At 42.7% G+C, this 26,130-nt stretch overlaps 1 protein-coding gene across 1 annotated transcript in view; it reads left to right on the top strand.

Moving 5' to 3' along the window:
- The window catches only part of NEDD4 (NEDD4 E3 ubiquitin protein ligase), a 205,323-nt gene that overhangs the window by 59,918 nt on the left and 119,275 nt on the right, over positions 1-26,130 (top strand). Inside the window, exons 4-5 of the mRNA XM_040413915.1 lie at positions 1,293-1,331; positions 4,389-4,442. Coding sequence (XP_040269849.1) covers positions 1,293-1,331; positions 4,389-4,442 — 93 coding nt within the window. The remainder of the gene's footprint in view (positions 1-1,292; positions 1,332-4,388; positions 4,443-26,130) is intronic.

A 26,130-nucleotide genomic window follows, 5' to 3' on the forward strand; every position in this document is an offset into this window, starting at 1 on the left:
ACATCAAAGTTGGATCAGCCTGTAGTGTGTTTTTCCACTTTAATTTTGAGTGTGACTCCAAATCCAGACCTCCATGGGTTGAAAAATTTGATTTCCATTTTTTAATTTTTGTGTGATTTTGTTGTCAGCACATTCAACTATGTAAAGAACAAAGTATTTCAGAAGAATATTTAATTAATTCAGATCTAGGATGTGTTATTTTTGTGTTCCCTTTATTTTTTTGAGCAGTGTATTTTGTTCCCACTTGCAGCTTTATTCCAGGTTAAAATCACAGCAGATGCGGGTCACTGCACAAAAGCACAAGGCAACAGCGGTTTCGCGCTAAAGCACTGTTTAGCGCGAAACGGCTGTTGCCTTGTGCTTCTGTGCAGTGACCCGCATCTGCTGTGATTTTAACCTGGAATAAAGCTGCAAGTGCGTAAAAAATATATATGGGGACTGCTGCTATTTCTCTGTTCCTCTTTCAAAAAAACATAAAAATAGCAATTAAAATTTTTTACTCAACTTGTGGGTTATTTTTCTGTACCTTCCCCACAGTATAATGGAAAGTGCCTTTGCATACGCAGCTACCTACCGTATTTTCTGCATTTTGGGGCTTGAGATCTCGGTACCCTGAGTGGGTAACAGTACTAATAAGGGGAAAGAAAAAAGATTTTAAGAGGGTTGTTCAGGACTAGAAAAGCATTGTTGCTTTTTTGGAAAAACAACACCACACATCTACAGGTTTTATGTGATTCTGCAGCTCAGCCATATTGACTACAATGGGGCTGAGAAGCAGTGCCTTATACAGTCCATGGACAGGTGCTGTACTGTGGTTTGAAGAGGCATATGTTTCTAATGATGGACAGTACTGTTAATACTCACCTAGCCTCTGTGCCCGATGGCGCCTCTTTTCTTGTTTTACATTGAAGTGGAGTGGCTGGGCAGACCATTGTGAGTGACATCACCATCTTTACCCTGCTGGATATTGCGGACCTTACATCTAGTTACAACAATCAAATCTTACTAGAGAAATTGAAGAGTCATACTCTGACATTATATTTCTAGCGAGGAAAATTGTCCTTTTATACGCTTGCACATTCCATCCAAAGAGATACATGTTTCTCTCACAAGATCATCATATGATAGCATATCCAACATATCTGCTCGACTGTACAGTCACTTTCAATCAAAAATTAGAATGTCTCAGAGTTTTGAACTAGGTGTGATTCTCGTAAATAAAAAGCTTGATTTGAAGTCCGTTTTTTCACACAACGTTTTTATGATTGTATCTTGTTCCTTATTTGTTTTAGAGCCTTAATCCAAAATGGAATGAGGAAATATTGCTCAGAGTAAGTATTCAGTTGAGTTGAAAATATGAAAAGCATGTCGTATTTGCCTTCTACTTTTGCTGTGGCTTTTTGCTATCCTAACCAAATGTCAGAAGGTATAAAAACCTGTGCTACCTCTAGCATATAGGGCAGGGGTGCACAACTTTTTTGGGTCTGAGGGTCACATTACTCTATATCAATGGGCCGCAAAAAAAATAAAAATAAAATAAAAAAAGCACTCCTTTGCATCAGCCAATTACACAAGCCGATGCAAAGTGAATGGGAAGGAATGATCACTACCACGGTCATTCCTCCTTCATTTAGTTTTACTGATTATTGGTAGCCCATCCCTGATAACACAGGGAGATATGCTGCCGATAATTGTACATCTTTCATCCTGATGAAATATGCAAATCGGCCAACAAACGAGTGATTCTTTGTTTATCAGCGGCACGAATATACTGGCCAGATATAAGGAATGAGCAGTCCTGTTACTGTTCCCACTAATTGGCCTAATATCTGGCAGTGTAATAGGGGCTTAACCACCTGTTTTGCCCGAGCTGAGCTCTGGCAGTGGGAAAAGTACTTAAAGGGGTTGTCTCATCATGGACAATGGGGGCATATCGCTAGGATATGCCCCCATTGTCTTTTATTGTCTATATCGAGAACGGAACCCCGCAAGTGAAGGAGAGCGCACTGCGCATGCGCAGCCGCCCTCCATTCATTTTCTATGGGACCGGCGAAAATAGCCGATCGCTGGCTCGTTTTTTTCCGTCAGCCCCATAGAAATGAATGGGAGTGGGGGCCACGTATGTGTGCTACACTCCCATTCACTTCTATGGGGAGCCGGCATGGTGGTGGCCGGACCGGAGTCCTCCCGCCACCTTGCGGGGCTCCGTTCTCAATATAGGTGCAATATGCCCCGATTGTCTATGATGAAACCATCCCTTTAACTTTTCTTGAGCAGAAAATGGAGGGGGAGGGCTGCTTTAGATGCTGATATCTCCTCAATGGTAGCAGCTAGAAGCCTGCAACTGGACCAAAATGACAGCATAACTCCAAGCAATAAAGGAAATATCACTGTTATAAATCGAGTCTGGTATAATCGCGGGTAAAACCTGCTTTTACTTTCACTTTCAGCTGCATTCACTGCTTTCTGATTTTTAACAGCGATATGTTACCATGTACCATGATATTGCTGTCATTCTGGCATTTGTTTGAAATCCTGCAATGTCAGTTTTCAAACAATACTGGAGATATGAGCAGCTAAAGCAACTGCCCTCCTCCCTGTCAGTCTGGAGGAGAAAGAGGGAACAGTTGCATAGCTGACAGGCTGCAGGAAGAAAGGAAAAATGGTAAAAAATATATAGAAATGTGACCTTATCACTGTACAGACCCACATAATAAAATAATTTTTACCACACAGGACCCACATAATAAAATAATTTTTTCCACACAGTGAACGCCATAAATAAATTCTGCAAAATAATGTAAAAATTGCTGTTTTTTTAATCTTTCCCCCCTAAAAATAGAATAATTATTTCATACACTATACATACCCCAAAATGGTTTCTAAAAAACCTACAACTAATCTCGCAAAAAAAAAAAAAAAAAAAAAACTAAAAAGTTATGACTGCTAGAAAACAAAGGGTGAACATATTATTGGTCCTTAAGACTTTAATTATGTCACTAAGGGGTTAAAAATGCAATAATGTTCCCTGGGTTGTACGCCAACAAGATTTACTGCAGACAGACATTTAAAATATATAATAAAAAAGTGACATTTTTGGGAGGGTTTTTCCAATTTCAATGGGACTGTTAGGAGGTTAAAGGGATTTCCTGGTAAAAATGACTTTTTTTTTTTTTTTTTTTAACAAGTTCCTGCAGCATATCTCCTGAAACCGAAGAGCGACACTTACCTGCTTCCCCCCCCCTCTCCGGTCCTCTGCACTGCTCCTGCTGCCTCCATCTTCTTGTCCCCCCGCTGTTTACGCCTGGCAGTGCATGGACATGGTCACATTCACCTCTTCAGTCAATAATCGGCTTAAGCGGTGATGTGGCCACAAGCAGCATTTCACAGATGAAGCCAGTCATTGACTGGAGTGGTGTATGTGAACATGGCCATGTACTGCAAGGTGTACACAGTGCAGGAACTGGAAGATGGAGGCAGCAGGGGCAGTGCAGAGGACCGGAACAGCAGGGAGCAGGTAAGTATGAATCTTCTATTTCTGGGTAAATGCTGCAGGGAATACTATCAATTACTGATAACACCTCCCCCATGTGCAACTATCAGTGACTGACAGCTATCTCTGTATACACACTTAGACAGAGAATGCTATCAATGAATGATAACTCCCCGTGTACAACTATCAGTGACTGACAGCTGTGTATGTATACATGCTTACACAGAGAATATCAATCACTGATAACATCTCGTTGTGTACAGCTATCAATGACTGACAGCTCTGTATACACACTTACACAGAGAATGCTATCAATCATTGATAACGCCTCCCCGTGTACAGCTATCAGTGACTGACAGCTATCTATATATTCACACTTACACAAGGAATGTTATCGATCTCTGATGACACCTCCCTTGTAATGTCAAAAAGAGGAAAGATATAAATGTATAAATTTTAAGTTATACTGAATGTTTACCAGTAAAACGATATAGTACTCTTCTCGGCTCCTTCTGTTCTGTAACATGCTACCTGAAGATTGCACTGCATTTTTTGGTGACCGGTCCTATTAAAAGTAAATGACAGAGATATTAGATCTTACATTGAAAGCCAAGGTAGTTGTATTGGCTCACAGCACATTATTTTTGTGTTTAGAACCATGGTATGAGGAGCATACAAATGTCAGCTATTTACCCTAAGAAAGCTTCCGACTTTGAGAACTAATTTGTTTGGCAAGACTATCAGTGGGATTTTCTGCACTAGGTTAGCATTCTTGTGGTAGCTTTTTATGTTTTGAAGTTTTTGAAGCCTACAGGTTCATATTCTAGTGTCTCATCTTTCTCAGGAACTGTATACATTATATATTGATATATTTCTCTTGTAACTTCTTTTCCAGGTGTCTCCAAAGAAGCACAGAATTCTCTTTGAAGTATTTGATGAAAACCGCTTGGTATGTTTCTTTACTATACTGGCATTTGTTTTAATGAAAGCTAAAACAGGTTGTCCAGTGAAGACTTTTACCTGGGAGCTATTAGGGCATATACAGCGGTGCTTCAGAAATTTCTACATTTCTGCACAAATTTAACCTAAGTTACATCAAATTTTCACACAAAAGTAGATAATTAAAATGAAATCATACAAATTAGTCAAAAATGTTAGACTTTAAAAAAAATAAAATAATAATTATTGATATTTTCACAAAAACAGTAATCGCAGAGAACAAATGGGAGTGATTGAACACTCCCCATGGCACTGTCAAATATACATAAACAGTACAATCTAATGTAAAGATCCAGGGGAAAAATACGTACAGTAATGATAAGGTAATAATTAGAGGTTAAAATGACCAAAGACCTATGTGAAAGTAGTGTATTCGTCACATGCCTGGGGATGGGAAAAGGGGATAAGAATGTGGGTGGGGAAATAGGATGGGGCAAACAAACAAACAAAATCCTTATGGCACATGAATCCATCTCCGAAAGGGATCAGTGACCATACACCAAACAATGTTCCAAGGGCGTGCAATATAATAGTTACAATGGCGGATTAGATGTGGAGATTTGGAGAGTGGCTGCAATTCAGACCATATGAAACACAAACATCAGTTTTTTAAGAAAAAGTCTCCGGGATGGCATTTTAGGAGAGAACCATTCCTGTAAGAGATTTCCATACCACCGCTGATATGATAAAAAGCAATTTCTTGGCTTCTTTCATACTTGGATATGCTTAATGGTCATTATGACCTAATATGGCCCATTCAAGGGTTAGAGAAAGGAAGTTTAGCAGGTGGGTAGTTGCATAAGCAGACACCTGTGTCCAAAAAGAACGTACAATGGGACAATGCCAAAGGCAATGGTATAGGTTGGCATCTAAAGCCTGACATTTCGGACATGCAGATGTTGGCGTTCACCCCATAATAAAATTGCGATCTGGGGAAATATGATAATATCTTTACTAGTAAGGTTGGGGAAATGCTGCAACCAAGTCATCATGTCATGCTTTTGTTTGGAATAGTCAAATGGTGATCAAATAATGGGAGATTAGGCCTCTAGAAAATGGCTATCTTCAATTCATGAGATATACTGCAAGATGTTCTTTGTTTTGAGGATTAAAGGGGTTGTCCGGGCTTTTACTATTGGACTATCTATGCTATCCTTGGGGTCAGCTGTATGAGGAGACGGTACGTGCGCACTCTTTCTGCTGCTATATCTATGACAAAGGCCATAGACGGCAGCAGCCGACAGGAAGGGAGAAGGGAGATGGCGCCTGTGCACTGCGAGCTCCATCTCCTCATACAGCTGATTGGCGTGGGTGCCGGGTGTCGGTCCTCCGCCGGTCTGATATTGATGACCTATACTGAGGATAGGTCATCAATAGTAAAAGCCCGAACAACCCCTTTAACTTGTCTAAAAGCAGTTGAGGGGAGGGTGTATTTTTGCCTAAGTTCTGAGAAGGATAGTACTTATATATGAGTGGAAGTCAATATGTCCCTGACACATCTCAACCCCACCTCCCTCTGCCATTTGAGAAAAATACTTGGAGGGGTTCCTTGCTGAAAATTTGGGTTACCTATAAAGGGCAGTAGGAGAGAATGGTGCGGGTCAAGACCTGCTCTTCATCTAACCACTTCCCACTTGGATGCTTCTTAGAAGCGATTCATGGATGGGTCTAGTGTTGTATTAAAATCTCCTGCCATGATCAATGGGTAAAGTTGTTTGGAGGCTAACAATTGGAAAATTGAGGGGGAAAAAAAGGAATTCGGGCTGTTTAAAGCATAGATATTCAGCAGAGAATATCTAGTAGCACATATGGTTATGTCCAGATATAAGTATTTAGTGTTTGAGTCAAGTATTTGTTTGTGAATAATACGTGGGATGCCTTTGTATATAACAACCTTCACTCCTCGTGATTTCTTAGTGTACATGACCACAATACAGGAGCTAATCCAGGGCACTTGGATAAAATATTGATTATATTTAGCCCAGTGTGTCTCTTGTAGAAAAACTATGGTTTAAAGCATGATATATGAGTAAGGACCCTTTTCCGTTTTATTGGGGAACGAAGTCCCACTATATTCCGTGAGAGCAGTTAGTTTCCTGTGGATACATTTGTGCAAAGAATGATAACTTCATCATACAGCCAGTGTAGAGGCTGAAATAGTGTATATTTAACATGTATAACATAACTATAAGTAACATACAGCTAGTCACAGAATTGATAGAAAGACAGGGTTAGCTTCATGAGGTAGAGAAGCTATTCTGAGCAAGCTTTGTGTTGGTGGGTGACAGCCAGTGAAAACAATATCAGAATCCTGTGTCCTCTGACATCCGGTGGACCTTCTTTCCGATAAGCTTGCAAGATTTGTTCTTTAACGCTTTCAGGACCCTGCCATTTTTCACCTTTCTTACCAGGCCATTTTTAGCAAATCTGACATTTGTCAATTTATGTGGTAATAACTTTAAAACGCTTTTACTTATCCAGGCCATTCTGAGATTGTTTTCTCGTCACATATTGTACTTCATGACACTGGTAAAATTGAGTCAAAAAATGTCATTTTTATTTATAAAAAATAAATAAAAATTTACCAAATTTTTTGAAAAATTAGCAAATTTCAATTTCTCTCCTTTTAGAATAGATAGTAATAACTCCAAAAATAATTACTACTTTACATTCCCCATATGTCTACTTCATGTTTGGATCATTTAGTGAATGCCATTTTAGAAGCTACACCCCAAAAATAACCCTATTTTAGAAACTACACCCCTCAAAACTGATTTTACAAGCTTTGTTAACCCTTTAGGTGTTCCGCAAGAAAAATATGGAAAATGGAAATGAAATTTTAAAATTTCACTTTTTTGGCAGATTTTAATCAATTTTTTTCAACTAACAAAGCAAGGGTTAGCAGCCAAACAAAACTCAATATTTATTGCCCTGATTCTATAGTTTACAGAAACACACCATATGTAGTTGTAAACTGCTGTACGGGCACACGGCAGGCCGCAGAAGGAAAGGAACGCCATATGGTTTTTGGAAGGCAGATTTTACTGGTATAATTTTAAGCTGTCATGTCACATTTGAAGACCCCCTGATGCACCCCTAGAGTAGCAAAAACATGACCCAATTTCGGAAACTACGGGATAAGGTGGCAGTTTTGTTGGTACTATTTTAGGGTACATATGATTTTTGGTTGCTCTATATTATACTTTTTGTGAGGCAAGATAACAAAAAATAGCTGTTTTGGTACCGTTTTTATTTTTTGTTATTTTTAATGTTCATCTGACAGGTTAGATCATGTGGTATTTTTATAGAGCAGTTTGTTACGGATGCTGCGATACCTAATATGTATACTTTTTTATTTATTTATGTTTTACACAATAACAGCATTTTTGAATAAAATCCATATTCTGAGATCCCTAGTTTTTTTTAATTTTAGATATCATTTTTGCGGGATGAGATGACTGTTTGGTACTATTTTGGGGTGCGTATGACTTTTTGATCGCCTGCTATTACACTTTTTTTTTTTTTTTTTACGGTGTTCACCCGAGGGGTTTGGTCATGTTGTATTTTTATAGAGCAGGTTGTTACAAACGCGGCGATACCTAATATGTTAATATGTCTACTTTCTTTTTTTACATTTAACACAATAAAAGCATTTTTGAAACAAAAAAAATCCTGTTTTAGTGTTTCCATAGTCTGAAAGCCGTAGTTTATTTTTTATTTTTTGTCCGATTGTCTTAGGTAGGGGCTCATTTTTTGCGGGATGAGGTGACTGTTAGATTGGTACTATTTTGGGCTGCATACGGCTTTTTGATCGCTTGGTGTTGCAATTTTAGTGATGTAAGGCAGGGGTCTCCAAACCCCGGCCCGCGGGCCACATCCGGCCCGATTGTGCGTTCGATCCGGCCCGCCCGCAGCTGGCAGGTTGCAGGAACCAAATCCGCACAACCGCCCAGGGGCGTAACGATCGCGGTCGCAGAGGATGCGACCGCGACCGGGCCCGGCGGTGGGGGGGGCCCGCAGCTCCGTCGCCCCATCGCAAGTAATTTTAACATTTTTATGTAAATGGCTGGTCGCTTGGGCCCCCGGCCTCTGTGAGTAGTTGCGCCGCCCCACCAACCCCAGCCCTGCCTCCATCCATTCGGGCTCCGCCTCCACCCATTCAGGCCTGGTGGCGCTGTGATATCGCGCCAGCCAGGTCTCGCGGGATCACACAACGCACGCTGGAAGACAGGATTGTGGGCTGCAAGCAAGAGCAAGAAGGCGGGAGCGGAGCAGTCTGACGAGGTAAGTATTTTTTTTTTAAATGTGCACACCACCACTGCCTGGCTATAACTCACAGGGGGGCACCTGGCATGGAACTAAATGTCAGGCAAGAAATCCTCCACAGGGGACCAATGGGGAACAAAAATATATTTCAATAAGAAAAAAAGGCAAAAAAAATGGAAAAAAAATTAAACAGATAACAGAGGGGGCAAAAATGCAATATATACACACAGGGGATAAATGATTATGGAATATATACAGAGGGGGCAAAATGGATATATACAGGGCCCCCCCCTATTTATATCCATTTTGCCCCCTCTGTATATATTCCATTTTCCCCTCTTTATCGATATTCCACTTTCCCCACCTGTGGAGCAAAATTGTATATATCTTATTTTGCCCCCTCTCACATCAATGGTGTCCCCATCAGTACAGCAATGTCCCCATCAGCGTCCCCATTCTGATGGGGACATTGCTGTTCTGATGGGGACACCACTGATAGGGACACGGGTGTCCCCATCAACCGCGTCCCCAAAGGCAGTGTCCCCATCAGTGGTGTCCCCATCAGCTGCTAATGGGGACTCCGCTGATGGGGACATTGCTGTTCTGATGGGGACATCATTAATGGGGACATTGCTGTGCTGATGCTGACATTGCTGTTCTGATGGGGACATTGCTGTGCTGATGGGGACACCGCTGATGGGGACATTGCTGTGCTGATGGGGACACCGCTGAAGGGGACATTGCTGTGCTGATGGGGACAACGCTGATAGGGACACGGGTGTCCCCATCAATGGTGTCCCCATCAGTGGTGTCCCCATCAGCACAGCAGCGTCCCCATCAGTGGTGTCCCCATCAGCACAGCAATGTCCCCAACAGCAGCGTCCCCATCAGTGGGTGTCCCCATGATGGGAATATTGTTTTTCTGATGGGAATATTGTTTTTTTGATGGGAATATTTTTTTTTTTATGGTAATATATTGCTTTTCTGATGGGGACATTGCTGTTCTGATTTGGCCATTGCTGTTCTGATGGGGACACCGCTGATAGGGACACGGGTGTCCCCATCAATGGTGTCCCCATCAGCCGCGTCCCCAACAGCAGTGTCCCCATCAGTGGTGGCCCCTATCAGCTGCTAATGGGGACTCCGCTGATGGGGACATTGCTGTTCTGATGGGGACATCGTTGATGGGGACATTGCTGTGCTTAAGGGTGACACGGCTGATGGGGACATTGCTGTGCTGATGCTGACATTGCTGTGCTGATGCTGACATTGCTGTGCTGATGCTGACATTGCTGTGCTGATGCTGACATTGCTGTGCTGATGGGGACATTGCTGTGCTGATGGGGACATTGTTGTGCTGATGCTGACATTGCTGTGCTGATGCTGACATTGCTGTGCTGATGCTGACATTGCTGTGCTGATGCTGACATTGCTGTGCTGATGGGGACATTGCTGTGCTGATGGGGACATTGCTGTGCTGATGGGGACATTGCTGTGCTGATGGGGACATTGCTGTGCTGATGGGGACATTGCTGTGCTGATGGGGACATTGCTGTGCTGATGGGGACATTGCTGTGCTGATGGGGACATTGCTGTGCTGATGGGGACATTGCTGTGCTGATGGGGACATTTTTGTGCTGATGGGGACACCGCTGATAGGGACACGGGTGTCTTTGCGTTGTTTTGCTAAAGTTTTTTCTCTTTTGTTCTCAGTCATATCATGCTGATTACAAAAACGATCCATGTAAAATATATACATTTAATTTAATACATAACTGATTTTTTTTTCCGGCCCCCGAATACTTGTAAAATCTTCAATGTGGCCCTCCTGTTGAAAAGTTTGGAGACCCCTGATGTAAGGTGACAAAAACATAGTTTTTTAGCACAGTTTTTATATTAATTTTTTGACGGTGTTCACCTAAGGGGTTAGGTCATGTGATATTTTTATACAGATGGTCGATATGAAAGCGGCGATACCTAATATTATATTTTTTTTACTTTATTTTTGTAACTTTTTTTCACTATTTTTTTGTCTCACTCTGTGACTTCAACTTTTGGGGGTCTGATCCCCTTTACAATGCATCACAATACTTCTGTATTGTAAAGCACTGGCTATAAGTGTATTACACACTGTAATACACTTACAGCCTGCATCCTGTGAGATCCAGGGGTCTGGATCTCACAGGCTCTCCCTGAAGGCAACCACGATGCCTAAGGAAGGCATTGGGCTGCCTTCCCTGCCATTGGGTCCCCGTCATAGCTTCGCGGGGACCCGATGGCTGCTTCCTCCCTGCACGAACATCGCACGTACCGCTGTCAGCGCTGACCGCGGTCGTGCAGGGGTTAATGTGCCAGCATTGGTGATTTCACAGATGCCGTCGCATACAGTAGGGGTCCGTCTATCAGTGACTGCCGGAACCCTGCCGTAGATCGGGCGGGCGCAGCTCGTACATGTATGGCACTGGTCGTTAAGGGGTTAATGAGAGTGTGGAAGAATTTGGCTATGGTAGGCCTACGTTTATTGGATCTGTCTTGGATTTTTTTTTGCATAAGTGGTGGGCATACTCTATTGGAGGCATGGTGTGGGTGGTTGGCAGATGTTGAGCTTCCTTGAGATCAGTTGACAAGAAGGCAGTTAAGGGTACTTTCACACTTGCGTTAGAGGATTCTGGCAGGCAGTTCCGTTGCCAGAACTGCCTGCCAGATCCGGAAATCCGTATGCAAACGGATCCATCTGACAAATGCCTTGAAATACCGGATCCGGATTTTGACTGGAGAAAATATCGCAGAGGGACTGAACTGAAGACATTCTGATGCATACTGAACGGATTGCTCTCCATTCAGAATGCATTCGGATAAAACTGAAGCGTTTTTTCCCGGTATTGAGCCCCTGCGACGGAACTCAATACTTTAACGCTTGTGTGAAAGTACCCTAAGTCAGCTCCTTTGATGGACTCGGTTATGTAAATAAAGTGTAGGTTGTTCCACCGATTTCTGTTTTCCAGGTCTTCTAGGCGATCTAATAGTTGTTTGGAACAATCTTCACATGTCGTGGCACTGGTTTGAAGAGAAGTGATATCTTCACAAGTGCTGATCCTGTTTTTTACCTCCCCCAGTCTCTGTGTGTTGACAGTGATTTGAGAGGCCATTATTTATTGGTGTGTGTAGCGCCTCCAAACTCTTGTCAAGAAGCGGCAGTAGCAGGCGTGATACCTCCTGGGTCATCTCAGTAGCTGAGGGAAGGTCATTCTGATCCTTGGGTTGGTGGGGATGGTGGCGTTGACTCTGGTGTTGAAGACATGGTGTAGTATTTAGTAGCAGGGTTTGACGCTGGTCACGATTTATACGCAGAGGTAGTCTTTTGGGTGTTTGGCTAATTTAGGAGTAGCGTTAGTAGCTGCACGAGGCTTTTTAGACTGTTTGACCATGCCAGTAAATAGAGCATGAAGATATCTGTCCATGTGCAAGTGAGATATGTGAGTAGATATAGCCAACCCTGATTTGCAAGAAAAGGTTGTTCACATAAGCATCATGGCAGAGAGTGGGTGGCAGTAGGGTAGAATAAAGTATCTTGGTTATTTAGATACTAGCGATAACAACATTCGCCACTAGGTGTCAGTATTGTTGTAGTTTTATTTTATTTACAAATGCCTATACGGGCAATAGAACCTATCTTGGCCCGGGTGCAAACTAATACTTCACTTTTATTATAATATTCATTAAAATGTGTCACTAAATGTGAATGTGAATCACAACTTGTTAGACTACAAACGAAGAAACAAAAAAAGCTACTAAGGTATTAAAAACACAGTCTACAAACCACTGTTAGAGATGATGATATAGTCAATTGGAGGCGATGTGCACAATCGCTCCCTCCAAAGGCTATGAAGGCAACCTCTTGCCGTGCCACGTCTGCAAATGTTATTACCTACTCGATCTGATTATCAGCTATATCTGATTGTCAGTTTATTGCCCTGTATTTGTAGTGGGGGACTTATTCCATCAACCCACTATACAACTTGAAATGCTGTTTGACAGGTAGAATTTATTGCAGACGTTGGCAACACAGTTCTAACTCCTGTATATGCAACCTGCTGATGGTACCAAACAGGTCACAGTAATCCAGCCGGACTACTATTTGTCTCTAACAGGGCAAATAGTTCTGGAGGCTATGAGGGCAGCCTCTTGCCGTGCCACGTCTGTAAATATTATTGCCTACTCGATCTAGTTATCAGCAATGTCTGATTATCAGTTTGTTGCCCCGTATTTGTAGTGGGGGACTTATTCCATCGACCCACTATACAACTTAAAATGCTGCTTGGCAGCTAACATTTATTACAGACGTTGGCAACACAGTTATATCTCCTGTATAAGCAACCTGCTGATTGTACCAAACAGGTCACAGTAATCCAGCCGGACTACTGTTTAACTCCATCAATGGAAACATGACCGCTTGTTAAAACCTAAATCTGCCCCCCATGACATGACCGCTTTAGGTTTTAACAAGCGGTCCTCCATCTGTTGCGGGCTGCAGGAGAAAAATTACAAGATCCTCTCCAGATGGTATAGGACTCCTGCCGTCTTACACTCCTTTTATCCGACATGCTCAAATATATGTTGGAGGTGTGAGGGGGCTGTTGGCACGGTGTCCCATATTTGGTGGCAGTGCCCAAAAATTGTTCCTTTTTGGACAGCACTGAATGATCTATATAATCAGGTTCCACGACCCGATGGACACTGAAAGGGGCTTTGCTATCGCTGGTTCCAGGTCCCATTTGTTTATTAAAGCGGGGCCTCCTGAGATTTTTTGTTCAGGCGGCCCGTTTGGTGGTGCCGAGGCACTGGTAGTCTCGGGATGCCCCACATGTGGGGGAATGGTTGGAGACGTTCGAAAATATACGTAGGATGGAGGAGTTAATAGCAGAGGATGAAGGTTGGGACCGGAAGTATATGAAATTATGGACGCCATGGCTTCTCTTTAAGGGGTCTCAAGCGTTCCATGATTGGCTAGCTCGGGCCAATAATTCTCCAGATGCTCTGGAATGACTAGATGGGGTTTTATGTTAGGATACCTTCCTTGTTTGTCTCCCTACCCGTGTGTGTCTTGTGGTGTTACTGTCTTGTCACGTATGTATGTGTACTGCGGGTCAATTATTCCTGGGATTGCGGGATGCTATTCTGAATATGTCTTATAAACCACGTTCAGTAGCCTAAACGAACAATACTTTAATGTGCATTCTGCAATGCAAATGGACATGTTTTATCTATTTGTGCTTTCTTCTTTAATAAAATTGATTGAACAACAAAAAGCTGTGCAGAAAGCAGCTGGATCACTACTGGATACCATTATAGTCAATGGGGTCCAGCTGTGCATGGCTGTGCTTGGCAATGCTGGATCTGGTGAATTCTGGCAGGCTGTTCCTCTGCCAGAATAACCTGCCGGATCAGCTAAAATGAGATGCGAATCAGCCCTGATTTTTGATTAGTCCTGCACATCGGCTTGGAGGCATTTTAGCCTGTTCCTCCTAACAAAACCGCTTCAACTGTGTTATGTTCATAGGTTTCCTCCCATGAACTGCTTGCTTCAGGTCCTTCCACAACATTTCTATTTGATTAAGGTCAGGATTTTAACTTGGCCATTCCAAAATTTTATTCTTTAACCATTCTTTGGTAGAATGACTTGTGTGCTTAGGGTTGAGGTCTTCTATCACTGAAGTTCTCTAGAGATTCAGCTCCCAGACAGATGTCCTGACATTTTTCTTTACAATTTGCTGTTGTAATTCAGAATTAATTTTTCCATCAATGATTGCCAGCCATCCTACATGATACCACCACCAGTGTTTCATAGATGGAATGCGGTTTTTCTGCTGGAATGTTTTTGTTTTCCTTGTTCCAGTTTTATTTATTTATATTTGTTTAATTTATGCAGAAAAATAGAAAATTCTGAAAGGTTCACAAGCTTTCAGGAATCCATGTCACAGACTGTGGTTCCCCGCTCTGGACCCTACTCTGAGCCAGATCTTTGGCTCCTACGTGAAAAGGGTTGGCTCATGAAAATTACCTCTTCAAGGAGTTTTCCGAGATTTTGATACTGGTCACCTGTCCTCAGGATACGTCATCATTATCTGATCAATGAGGGTCTGACACCCGGGGACCCAGAGGACTCCCGCCAATCAGCTGTGGCCTTCTTGCAGCTTACCAAGCACAGCGCCATACATTGTATAGTATCTGTGCTTGGTATCGCACCTTATTCCCATTCATTTCAATGAGGCTGAGCCGCACCTAGGTCATGTGACCAGATGAACGTCTATGTCACATGGCCTCGGGAAAGCTGAGATAAGGCGGTGGCGCTACTGAGTGCACCAGTGGCTTCTCACACAGCTGATCGATGGTGGTCCCGGGATCTGATTAGATACTGAATGACCTATTCTGAGGACCTGTCATTTTAGACATACTTATGAAGTAAGAAATAATAATAATCCACTGCAACTTGCTTGCCTCGGGGTGTGGCTTAGCACGCACCATTTCATACCAATATTTTGATCCACTGTTCTGTTGCAGTGTAAACCAACCAATAGGTGGTATCAAGTTACACAAAAGTGTCTAGCCATGTACCACATTTATCCAGTCTGAGCCAAAGGAAATAAATTACAGCTTCTTTGTCCTGTTCACTACTTTATTATTATTATTATTATTATTATTATTATTTTTATTTTATTTTTTATTAAAACGCTAGTATGGGACAGTGGACTGTTAGTCCATGACGCTAAGAGGCACAAACCTATAGTAGACCTGGGGGTCTTTCTTATTTTCCCATGCATTACAAAGTACCAGTAAGGGACTTGAACCTGATGTTCACTGATCTTCCTTATAATGCACTACAATACTTCTGTGTTGCAGTGTTTTTTTTCAGTTACAGTAAAATACAGAATGCGTTTGGCAGGGCCTAATAGGCATCCGTATGTGGCAGGCCTGGGGGCATTACAAAGCCTTTGGCTGCTATCCCAACCTCTCAGCACCCTTCAGTTGACAGATTAATAGCATTGACTGTGGCATTTAAAAAGTTAACTACCGAGGTCAGCGTTTACTCCGATCCAGGCAATGAAAGCAGTGAGCCAGCTAGATGATACTTGAGAGAGGTAGGTACTTCCTATGACAGCCTAGTGTTTTGTTGAACTGGTTTTAAATAATAAAATAGTTTTCTAATAAACCTTTATTCATTCATTTATTTATTTATTTTTTAATCCTACTAAGGGACTGAAGCTGTGATCCATAGATCACATGATCGTGGCGTATTAGGCTATTACCCTAAGTGTCACAAACCTATAGTAGACCCGAGGTCCTTTATCATGCCTCACGTAGTTTTGTAACATGGAGATTATAGCTCTGATTTTCCCACATAATTTACTGGAAGCAGAAGTTTTATCAGGTGTCTGTAGCCACCACTTTGAGGAGCTCCTTGCATATGGAATGGTATAGCTGGGCAGCATGGTGGTTAGCATTTTTGCCTGGCATCACTAGGTTCCTGGGTTTCAATCTGACCAAGGGCATCATATAATACAATGAAATAAAACTTTATTTAATCCCAAAGGGAAATTAAAGAGCAGGTAAACAGCATATAAATACATTAATTACATACATACATTAACATACACAATTTTAAATGACACTTACTAAAACAATTAAAGTATAACCACACCACCCCAACTATACTAGCCCAACCTGTAATATTATGGTGTGGTCCAGCTCCTAGTGGCAAAGAAAATCCGCACACTCCAGCATGAATCCATGGTCTGTTCACACCTAGAGTAATCCACATAAAGCACAAAGTTGGATCCATATTTTACCCGCTGGATACAACTTTGTGCTTTATGTTAGAAATTGACCTGTTATACAAGGTGATTGCCATAGGTAAAAATTATTTCCTAAATTGTCATCTGCCTGGAGTTTGTATGTTTGCTTCAAGTTTGTGCATTTCCTTTGGATGCTCTGGTTTCTTCCAACATTCCAAAAACATACTGATGGGTTAACTTAGAATTAATATACAGGGAGTGCAGAATTATTAGGCAAGTTGTATTTTTGAGGATTAATTTTATTATTGAACAACAACCATGTTCTCAATGAACCCAAAAAACTCATTAATATCAAAGCTGAATATTTTTGGAAGTAGTTTTTAGTTTGTTTTTAGTTTTAGCTATTTTAGGGGGATATCTGTGTGTGCAGGTGACTATTACTGTGCATAATTATTAGGCAACTTAACAAAAAACAAATATATACCCATTTCAATTATTTATTTTTACCAGTGAAACCAATATAACATCTCAACATTCACAAATATACATTTCTGACATTCAAAAACAAAACAAAAACAAATCAGTGACCAATATAGCCACCTTTCTTTGCAAGGACACTCAAAAGCCTGCCATCCATGGATTCTGTCAGTGTTTTGATCTGTTCACCATCAACATTGCGTGCAGCAGCAACCACAGCCTCCCAGACACTGTTCAGAGAGGTGTACTGTTTTCCCTCCTTGTAAATCTCACATTTGATGATGGACCACAGGTTCTCAATGGGGTTCAGATCAGGTGAACAAGGAGGCCATGTCATTAGATTTTCTTCTTTTATACCCTTTCTTGCCAGCCACGCTGTGGAGTATGTGGACGCGTGTGATGGAGCATTGTCCTGCATGAAAATCATGTTTTTTCTTGAAGGATGCAGACTTCTTCCTGTACCACTGCTTGAAGAAGGTGTCTTCCAGAAACTGGCAGTAGGACTGGGAGTTGAGCTTGACTCCATCCTCAACCCGAAAAGGCCCCACAAGCTCATCTTTGATGATACCAGCCCAAACCAGTACTCCACCTAGACCTTGCTGGCGTCTGAGTCGGACTGGAGCTCTCTGCCCTTTACCAATCCAGCCACGGGCCCATCCATCTGGCCCATCAAGACTCACTCTCATTTCATCAGTCCATAAAACCTTAGAAAAATCAGTCTTGAGATATTTCTTGGCCCAGTCTTGACGTTTCAGCTTGTGTGTCTTGTTCAGTGGTGGTCGTCTTTCAGCCTTTCTTACCTTGGCCATGTCTCTGAGTATTGCACACCTTGTGCTTTTGGGCACTCCAGTGATGTTGCAGCTCTGAAATATGGCCAAACTGGTGGCAAGTGGCATCTTGGCAGTTGCACGCTTGACTTTTCTCAGTTCATGGGCAGTTATTTTGCGCCTTGGTTTTTCCACACGCTTCTTGCGACCCTGTTGACTATTTTGAATGAAACGCTTGATTGTTCGATGATCACGCTTCAGAAGCTTTGCAATTTTAAGAGTGCTGCATCCCTCTGCAAGATATCTCACTATTTTTGACGTTTCTGAGCCTGTCAAGTCCTTCTTTTGACCCATTTTGCCAAAGGAAAGGAAGTTGCCTAATAATTATGCACACCTAATATAGGGTGTTGATGTCATTAGACCACACCCCTTCTCATTACAGAGATGCACATCACCTAATATGCTTAATTGGTAGTAGGCTTTCGAGCCTATACAGCTTGGAGTAAGACAACATGCATAAAGAGGATGATGTGGTCAAAATACTCATTTGCCTAATAATTTTGCACGCAGTGTAGTAAGCCCCAGTGAGGCAGTGAGAGTGATGACAATATCTGGTCAGCACTGTGGAATATGCTGATGCTATATAATGAAGTAAAATAATAATTTAGCTGTCATTGGACTCAATTGGTGGAGTAATTTACCTCTGCAATGCAACTACAGGAGGCTGATGGGTTGTCATTGTACTCTGGGACCTATCAGCCTTGTGTATTCAGGGCCGGCGCTTCCATAGAGGCAAGGGGAGCAATTGCCCCCGAGTCGTTAGGGGGCCCCCCCCTCCCGCGCCGGCCTGCAACTAACTATAGGCAGGACAGTCAGTCAGTGTCAAACCATTGTGGAAGCGCTCATCTCCAGTCATATGCATCGCCGTCCTCAGGACAGCGATACAGATGGCTGTGCAGCAGGGGAGGGAGAGGTGTGTCCCTTCCCCTTACTCTGATAGGCTGCAGGCACTAGGCCGACAGCCAATTAGAGGCTGGCGCAGGCGGCGCGATGACGTCATCGCGCCGCCTGAGCCGTACAGCGTGGGACACAGGCCGGAAGAGGCCTGCATCGCATCGCTGCCAAGGAGGTAAGTATAAGTGTTTTTTTGTTTGTTTTTTTTTTGTCAATACTGGTGGCTACTGGCACATGGGGGGCTCTGGCTACTGGCACATGTTGATGGGGGGGGGCCTATGGCTACTGGGACATGATAGGGGGGGGCCATATGGCTACTGGCACATGATATGGGGGGGGCTCTGGCTACTGGGACATGATATGGGGGCCCTATGGCTACCGTCACATGATATGGGGGGGCTCTGGCCACTGGGACATGATTTGGGGGTCCCTATGGCTACTGGCACATGATATGGGGGTGCTCTGGCTACTGGGACATGATAGGGGGGCCCTATGGCTACTGGCACATGATATGGGGGTGCTATGGCTACTGGGACATGATAGGGGGGGCCCTATGGCTACTGGCACATGATATGGGGGGGCTCTGGCTACTGGGACATAATAGGGGGGGCCCTGGCTACTGGGACTTGATGGGGGGGCCCTATGGCTACTGGCACATGATATGGGGGGGGCTCTTGTTACTGACACATGATGGTGGGGGGGGCTCTTATTACTGGCACATGATTGGGGGGCATCTATGAGGGCACATTTTACTGGCACATGATTGGGGGGCATCTATGAGGGCACATTTTACTGGCACATTATTGGGGGACATCTATGGGGGCACTTATTAGCGGCACATTGGGGGCACTTCTTACTGGCACATTATTGGGTGGCACTGTAGGGGTACTTCTTACTGGCACATTATTGGTGGGCACTATAGGGGCATTTACTGAGGCCACAAAGAACGGTTATTTTATATGGGGGCTCTGTATAGGGGCATTTTATACTGGAACACATTATGGTGGGTACTATGGGGAAGGTGGGAGAGGAGTACTATGGGGTCATCTACGGGGGCACTGAGAAGGGGTATTTTATACTTACAAATTATGGGGGACACTGAGGGCATCTACTGGTGCACTATATATGGGGCATTTTATACTGGTACATTATGGGGGGCACTAGGAGGGAGGGGGGAGAGGAGCACTATGGGGGCACTATATAGGGGTATTTTATACTGGCACATTATGGGAGCACTATGGGGACATTAGCTCAACTGGGGGGCATTACAAGGGGGTATTTTTTGCACTGTCACATTATAAGGAGAATTATTTCTACTGGGGGGGGAATTATGGTGGGCTTTATTACTCCCCCATGGTATGAACCCCCTATTGGCAGCACCAGCCTCTCCCTGCTCTGCTATCCCTCTGCCCCTTCTCCAAATTCTTATTATGAAATCTTTCTCATTAGTATAAAACACAACATCAGCTCCGCCGAGCCCCCGGCCAAGTGTTGAAGTGGCGTCCGAGATCCCCAAGGGCCGAGCCAAGTAATTGTAATTGTGTTTGTTATACACATATAGCATATACCGTGCCCCACAATATACAGTTTCTTCTGTAAAAGTCATCAAGTGTCATTGGGGGGGCCCTTATTGTTTTTCGCCCCAGGGCCCCATTTCACCTAGAACTGGCCCTGTGTGTATTTGCCTGTTAGTCCCTGACTAAGGCAGGACCTAATATGTTAGTAAATCACTGGAGTAAAAACAGTATTTCAGTATATTATATCAGATGATTGTATTTTACATTTGGTCCTAAGACCATTGGTTGCCTGCTCTTGACGTGCACTTTGTTTATTTTTTGTGTGGTCTTATTTGTGGTAAAAATTAACTTTTATTTAATTAAATTTAATAAATAATGACAACTAATAACTAGCCTACTTAAATTCTAAATTTAAAACTATCACCAGTGGGCCTGACGGTGCTGCACTAGATATATTAGTCTGCTGACTGCCGTTTGGCAACGGCACTGTAGCTATATTCAGCTGGCTATTTGCCTCATTGTGTGCTGAAATGGATACCAGTGTCCACTATTTTGCTACAGTTGTTGCACATTGTCAGCGGGCTGTACGATATTAGTGCTAATCTGCACTGTATTAGGACGTTGATAGTGATGCAAGTGCTGCTGTGGCTGCCTACTGCCTAACCTACAGCACTTGCATCACTATCAACGTCCTAATACAGTGCAGATTAGCACTAATATCGTACAGCCCGCTGACAATGTGCAACAACTGTAGCAAAATAGTGGACACTGGTATCCATTTCAGCACACAATGAGGCAAATAGCCAGCTGAATATAGCTACAGTGCCGTTGCCAAACGGCAGTCAGCAGACTAATATATCTAGTGCAGCACCGTCAGGCCCACTGGTGATAGTTTTAAATTTAGAATTTAAGTAGGCTAGTTATTAGTTGTCATTATTTATTAAATTTAATTAAATAAAAGTTAATTTTTACCACAAATAAGACCACACAAAAAATAAACAAGTGCACGTCAAGAGCAGGCAACCAATGGTCTTAGGACCAAATGTAAAATACAATTCTAAATGCCTCTACGTGCACCGGGTATACGTTAATGTAAAATTTATATCAGATGATGGCACAATCTAGTCACATGAAAAGAATCAGTTTATTTTAAAACGTTTTAATGTATAAAATGGAATAAAGGGTTTCTGTAACCAGAATTAACCCTATTAAACTAGCGGACATTAGCGATGTGCTAATGTCAGCTGAACCTAACTAGTCTATTAATACTTTTATCTATGCCCCCGTTACTCCAGAAATATAACTTTTTTAATATGCTAATTAGCCTCTAGGTGCAGGGGGAGTTGCCCCTGCTCCTAGAGGCTCCGTTCTCCCACCTCTGGCCATGCCCTGCTAGACTAGAATGACAGGGCCAGGCAGCTCTACTGCTACTCCTACTGCCTGCCCTGTCTGCCGTGTAAATCTCGTGCCTGCGCCGTCCCGTTCGGTATTCAGCGCAGGCACAGTGAGTGAAGGGAGCTTGCCGGCTTCCTCACTGCGCCTGCACCGAATACTGAACGGCGCGAGATTTCCCCGGCGCACAGGGCCAGCAGTTGGAGGTGAAGACTGTCTGGCCCTGTCAATCCAGTGTAGTGCCCCCCCCGCACCTAGAGGCTAAATAGCATATTATGAAAGTTATATTTCTGCAGTAACGGGGGCATAGATAAAAGTAGTAATAGACTAGTTAGGTTCAGCTGACATTAGCACATCGCTAATGTCAGCTAGTTTAATAGGGCTAATTCTGGTGACAGAAACCCTTTAAATCAATAACACCCCTTTTATAAAGCTTATAATTTGCAAAAGTTGTAAAATATAAAAATAAAGCAATGGTGGAACTGTGTTTTTTTTTTTTTCCAACTCCCTCCCCTCAAAGAAAATGAATTAAAGTTTGAGTTGTACAGTAGGTACCCCAAAATGGTACTGTAGGAACAAAGCCCTCATTTGTCTCACTTCAGCAAGTAGTATTTATTATGTAGAGAACTTTGATACAAGGCACTTACTAATGTATTGTGATTGTCCATATTGCTTCCTTTGCCAGCTTGATTAATTTTTTTTTCACATTATATACTACTTGTTTCCATGGTTACAACCACCCTGCAATCCATCAGTGGTGGCCGTGCTTTCACACTATTGGAAAAAGCACTAACGTTTGTGCCTTCCCACAGTCCTGGCCACCAAAGAGACCCGTGCTTTTTCCTATAGTGTGCAAGCACGACCACTACTGATGGATTGCAAGATTGTCGTAACCATGGAAACGAGCAGTGTATAATGTGATGGAAAAATGAATCCAGTCGGCAAAGGAGGCAATATCACAATACATTAGTAAGTGGCTTGTTTTAACTTTGTCTACATAATAAATGCCATTTGCTGAAGGGAGACAACCCCTTTTAAAGGGGTTAGCCCATGAAAAGTATTACTACGCAATGAATAGGACAATTCAAATCACTCAGGCTGTGTGTGATGGACTGTTTTCTATGCCAGAGAAGAAGGGGTTAGTCCGCAAGACACTCTTGGGAGATATAGGTATCTGATGGTCTCATGGGACAAGCTGCTGCCAGCCCACATGTAATGAGTGGACCAGATCTGCAGAGGGATGAGTAAAGAAGCAAAATATTTTTAAATAGTTTCTTTATTTGTGGGATAACTCCTTAAAAAAGTGATGGTATCTGTGACGATGAAAAAAAGAAATTGCTTTCAATTGACATGCAGTCTAGACATAAACCGCATCCTGCATTCTTTTATTGGCTTCTACAAGGCAACAGCATGGAATCCGAATCTACTGGCACACCTGCAGGGTCGTCATTAAAGGGGCTCAAAGCATAAGCCTCGCTAATGACTTGACTCTTCTGCCATGGAGATGAATGGTATTTTATGTTGCTCCTCCGCTGCTTCACTTACTCTTCTTGACAATGTACAGTACACTGCCTTCTTCCCCCCCAGTGGTCACCTGCTAGCTGCAGCAAATGATGTGCCTAATTTAGGAAATTTCCCATTCGGAGTCAGCAGCTGTGGCTACACAAGACATGCTTATTTCCAATACACAGATGCCAGCTCTGAATCTATCCTTTAGCGGGGGGCGCCTGGTTCCTCAGCTGGTGGTATATCCTAATTTCTTGTACACTAGGGGTTGACTCTCATTATAAGTTTTCTGTATCACTGTATGGTGAAGTAGTTATGTACAAACCTTGAGGGAAACTACACACCCAAAGTGAATAGATTGTGAACAGTACCGGCTCCTTAAAAGTCTTCGGCTTCATTTTCAAAATCTGAACAACCTATATAAAGGAAACACATTATAGGAGCAGGTCCACTCCTCTGTGTGAGCAATCCGCAAACTCATAGTCATGAGTCTAGCGGTATTCACAAGGAAAGCCCAACCCCCACCATCCTCCTAAAATACACAGGAGACGCCTATCAATAATCACCACTGAAGGAAATGGGGATGAACTCTCCTATCATAGACACACTGGACAAATTGCACAATACATAAGACTGTATAGGTAGGTGACAGATCCACTTGAAAGACAAATTTTGGGCTTAAATAAAGCAGTCCAAGTTCCTCAGTGTACCCCTGGGGCTGCCCAAGCACTGCTCACGGCTGCTGGCCAGGTACATAATGATCTGCTGCTGTCTGCACAAGTACCTGATGCGTCTAGCATTAATTAGTGCAATGTCCATATGTGCCCTCCTGAACTCAACTCTACCACCGTCCTAAGTATGGTCATAGAACAGTATATTGTGGTATTTAGTTTAGCTGGGCTGGTATTTTGTGCTGCAACGGTATTGCTGGCCCCGCCAACGTCTGCTATATCTGCCTGCTTGTGTTCACTCTGCCTACTTCTGTTGCCTCGCCTTCTATCATTTTTGAGTCGCCTTCTACTTGAAGCCACTTTTATGTTTTTTTTTCCAGGGCCACTTTAAGTTCCTAGTCTGTACTCAGTCTGCGTTTCAGCAGAAATATTACTGATTTATCTACCTTGACAGCCCCTTTTACAGGCTTTTTGTAGCTCAGAGCACTGCGGCCTCTTTCAAACGCCTAGTGACATCACTGTATGTTGCTCACACGGTCTAGCTGCAGCTCAGCAACATTTAATACCAGTCATTACCAAGCAGAGCCGATGTACGGTGCTGTGCTTAGTAAATCCCCGACAGGCCACTGCGCTCACCACTGGTGAAATGTGGATGACCACATGCCATGCAAGGCAATTCTCTCCCCCCCCTTCCCACTTTCTTAAAGAAGTTGTGCAGTTCTTGTGAATTTTTAAGAAGTTGCGGTTGATAAATATGGTTTAACCCCTTAAAGACCCTGGGATTTTCCTTTTTGCGTTTTTGTTTTTCACTCCCCGCCTTCCCATAGTCCTAACTTTTTTATTTTTCTATTCACATAGCCTTATGAGGGCTTATTTTTAACGGGACAAGTTGTACCATTTACGGTTGCATACCATGTAGTAGGTAGCGGGAAAAAATTCCAAATGAGGTAGAATTGTGAAAAAACACAATTCTGATATGCGGTAAAATTGACCTGTTATCTTCATTCTCCAGGTCAGTACTGTTCCAACGATACCACACTTTTGTATAATTTTTCTTGCGTTTTAATACTGGAAAAAAAATGTAAACCTTTGAGGAAATTTTTTTTTTTCATAAGCATATTCTGACCCCTATAACTTTTTTGTAGCTATTTTTGTGGCTCATTGTTTGCGGAACGATCTGTTCTTTTTAGTGATTCCAATTTTAAGTGTGTGCGACTTTTTGATAACTTTTTATAAAAAAATTATTGGGTAGTTGAAGTGACAAAAAATGGCAAATTGGCTGTTTTTTATTTTTTTTCCCCTGCTACGCCATTTGCTGTATGCCATTAATATTGTTATATTTTAATAGTATGGGCATTTTCGCACACGGCGATGCCCATGATGTTTATTTTTTTTATTGGTTATGTATTTTTATTTTAAGGAAAGGGGGGTGAGTTGAACTTTTAGGTTTTTTAAAAAAAAAAAGTTTTATATTTGTAAAAACCTTATTTTTATTTTTTTTATTTTTTTTAAGTCACCTTGGGTGACAATAACTGGCAATCATTCCATTGCCCATAGTATTCAGTGATGGCTAAATAGCTATCATTGAAGACTTCATTTGCACTATATCAATACAAGGCTGCCACCTAGTGGCCTGTATTGATAAATACATCTAATGGACTCTGAAGCCGGCTTGAGGCTTCGGTCAATTAGATCGAGGTAACAGGTCCCCGATCTTAGCCGGGGAACGCTGTTACCGGACTGGAAGCACGCGACTTCTGGTTCCGGTCTGCACAGATGCCGTGGTCACATGTTTAGGGATCGGACCCATGACTTACAGCTACGTCATTGTTCCTTAAGGGGTTAAAGAGGACCTTTCACCAGTTTTTTTCTTTATAAAAGCAATAACTCATGCTGTAGTCCAGGTTCAGGAGATGCCATCTTGCTATTTTATTTTATGATCCGCTGCTCTTTTATGCCGCTATGCCCTCCATTTGGTTTTGGCGCCTGATATGCTAATTAATATATTTGATACGGGAAGGAGGAGACATCAGCTTTCCTTAGTGGGCGTCTCCTTCTCCCTGGCTGTGACATTGTCTGTGACCACTACACAGCCAGGAAGACGACGAGCTGTTCTCATAAGATTTGGAGAACAGGCTATGTAAGCGTGCTTGGTATAAACATTGCTTACAATCTCATTAGAACAGCTTGTCTTCTCCCTGGCTGTGTAGTGGTCACAGCCAGGGAAAAGGAGACGCCCACTGAAAAAAACTGATGTCTCCTCCTCCCTCTAACGATGCAGTTAATTAGCATATG

Source organism: Bufo bufo, chromosome 1 (genome assembly GCF_905171765.1).
Source record: "Bufo bufo chromosome 1, aBufBuf1.1, whole genome shotgun sequence".
Lineage (NCBI taxonomy): Eukaryota > Metazoa > Chordata > Amphibia > Anura > Bufonidae > Bufo > Bufo bufo.